The sequence below is a fragment of the Mastomys coucha genome, unplaced genomic scaffold, assembly GCF_008632895.1.
Source record: "Mastomys coucha isolate ucsf_1 unplaced genomic scaffold, UCSF_Mcou_1 pScaffold1, whole genome shotgun sequence".
NCBI lineage: Eukaryota > Metazoa > Chordata > Mammalia > Rodentia > Muridae > Mastomys > Mastomys coucha.
Window position 1 is genome coordinate 69125317 of NW_022196891.1, and position 2888 is coordinate 69128204.

Sequence of the window (2888 nt, forward strand, 5' to 3'; positions counted from 1 at the left end):
TGACCTGGTCATTAGAGACCTGAGGATGGAAGATGCAGGAACTTACAAAGCAGACATCAATGAAAAGAGCCGTGTGAAAACCATCAGCAAGATCTACCACCTTCATATCTACCGTAAGTTATGGCAGGACAGGTGCTTGGGTTTCCTTTTGCTTTAAAGTTCTGTGATATAAGCCACACCCATATTTCTGCAAACAGAATTTCCTATTTTTATCCTTACAATTATTATGTCCTTATAATTATCCTTATAATACATAACCACATCAGTACTTATAAAGGTCAACTTTAGTTCTGGCCTTGACAGACTTTAGCTTTTTCTGTTTTGCAGCAGAAGTTGTCCTTTGATCTTTGTTTTCTTCTCCTATAAAATATCAACAATCATACTAATCAATTTGCAAGCATTTTCATGACACTCTAGTAAGATACCATATGCAAAGTGGTCTTTAAAACCTTCTGGTCTTAAAATAATTACAGAATGCATAGGAAGAAGCAAAGAATTATTAAAGTACGTGTTGTGTGCCCTTCACATCTCCTCTCCTCTGTTATACTAGATCCAAACTCTGACTCCCATTCCCAGTGCTATACAGACCTTCCGGCATGACCTTTCTTCATTATCTCCCTGATTCCAAAGAGAAAAAATAAGCAGATCCTGGCACACACCTTTGATAATAGCATTTGAGAGGCAAAGGTAGAAGGATCTCTGTGAGTTCAAGGCTAGCCTGGTCTTCAGAACAAGTTCCAGGTCAGCCAGGACTATAAAAAGAAACCCTGTCTCAAACCAACCTCCCACCTCCATCCTTGCCCCGCAAAAAAAAAAAAAAAAAAAAAAAAAAAACTGGAATGAAAGATAAAAAAATCCTAAGATACAGGATGAACATTGTCTGAGGAACTCCTATTTCTGTAAATGTTAATACTTTCAGAAATGCAGCACAGTATTTAAGGTCAAAAATAGAAAAGTGATGTTAGTGCAATCTATAGAACTTTCTTAGAATTCAACAGCACTTATTTATGAATGGAATCACTTATATTCTTATAGAATTAAATCATGTATGTAGCACTGGATACCATAAACATGGTAGTAAAGTAAGACACCATGTCAAGTTTTTCTTGTCTGTGTTCAGGAGGGTGGAGATCTCTTAGCCCTGACTCTAGCTTTTTCTACCTAATAGTTTTGTGCAGGTGACATCTCTGTCCCTGCTGAGGGAATGAAAGGAGATTTAGTTTTCATCACTATGACTGTACCATTACCCACCCCAACGCCTGCGTGCATGTGTGCACACACACAAACACAAGTCCCTCCTACAATAGGTAAATAATGATCTTTTTCTTGTGTCTCAGCTATGTTGGAATACTCAGGGCCTGCTGTTGTAGGATAGCTTGGCTACAATGGAGATATACTGCCCAGGCTGTTGTTGACTGTGTTTTTATGCTGGCATCTAGGCATCTGGGACTGGGATGATTATAAATCTAGGTAATGATTCTTGGATTTGTCTTTGTTGGGCGTGTGGTTTGTTCCTTGGTTTCTGTTTTCTCTCTGGATTTTCAGATAGTGTGATAGTTCTATGTTGTCCACGAGGACATTTTCTTTGGATCTGACAATTGTAGCCACTGGAGTTTCCCGGTAAATCACGTTTCTGGGTATTGGGAGCTAACACTTAGGACCTGTGATAGGCTAGGGGTATGAAAGGATTCATAGGAAAGAGAAGAAGAATGTTTAACCAGCAAATGTTTATTTCACCCCCTTGGAATCAGAGAGACAGTGAAGAGAGTTCACCCCAGAGGGTCTGCTCTAGGTACTGGAGATGAGACTCAGGAGTTGGATCTAAAGGAACAAAAGGAAACAGGAAGATATACAGGCTCCTATCTGCCTTCCTGGCAGGAATGGTCTAGGTTAGCAGGGAGTGCCTACTGAAGTTGGGAGCTGGGATTAAACCAACAAGTTGGGAGAAGGTGGGTAGGAAAGGAAGATCTGTGGAACCACAATAGATGTGGGCAGGAGTGAGGACATTAGAAAGAAGGCTGCAGCAGGTGCTCTGTTGCAGAGCTAGGGGTGAAACTGGAGCTTTAGATTTTGAGGAGAGGAAGTCTTCCATTAGCTTAAATGTTTCCCTGGCCTGGTCAAATGTGCTCACAGGGAACACTGGCATTGGAGGCTGATTTACTGGAGTGATTTGGGGGAAGGAAGATTGGAGGGGAGGATAGAGGTCCTCAAAGAGAAAATGAATAAATCCATGACATCCAAACAAACAGTGGAAAGAAAGAAATAAAACTGTATAAGACTTGAAAATGGAAATAGAAACAACAAATAAATCTAAAACTGAAGTAATTCTGGAAATGAAAATTTTAAGAATCTGAACAGAAACTACAGAGGCAAATATCACCAACAAAATATGAGAGATGAAGAGAGAATATTAAACATTGAAGATATAATAGAGAAAATTAATATACCAGTCAAAGAAAATGTTAAACCAAAAAAAGTTTTAACTCCCCCAAATTTGGGACACTAAGAAAAGACAAAACCTAAGAATAATAGGACTACAGGAAGGAAAAGAATTCTACCTAAAAGGCCCAGAAAATATTTTCAACAAAATCATAAAAGAAAGATTTTCTTACCTAAAGAAGAAGATGCCTATAAAGTATAAGAAGCATGCAGAACAACAAATAGATTGGACAAGAAAATAAACTCTCCTTGGCACATAATAATCAAATCACAAAACATACAGAACAAAGAAAGAATATTAAAAGCTACAAGGGGAAAAGACCAAGTAATATATAAATGCAGACCTAATAGAATGATACCTGTCTTCTCATTGGAGACTCTAAAAGAGCCTGGGCAGATGTGCTATAGACTCTAAGACACCACAGAGGTCATCCCTGATTACTATACCC

General features: G+C 38.7%; 2 protein-coding genes across 3 annotated transcripts in view; both read left to right on the top strand.

Annotated features, from left to right (window-relative positions):
* Window positions 1-2888, top strand: part of LOC116103566 (SLAM family member 5-like) — a 94291-nt gene that overhangs the window by 14457 nt on the left and 76946 nt on the right. The gene's annotated exons all lie outside the window — the stretch shown is intronic.
* The window catches only part of LOC116069380 (SLAM family member 5-like), a gene marked incomplete at its 5' end in the record, with an annotated part of 25560 nt that continues 22673 nt past the window's right edge, over window positions 2-2888 (top strand). The window contains one exon of the mRNA XM_031339961.1: window positions 2-113. Coding sequence (XP_031195821.1) covers window positions 2-113 — 112 coding nt within the window. The remainder of the gene's footprint in view (window positions 114-2888) is intronic.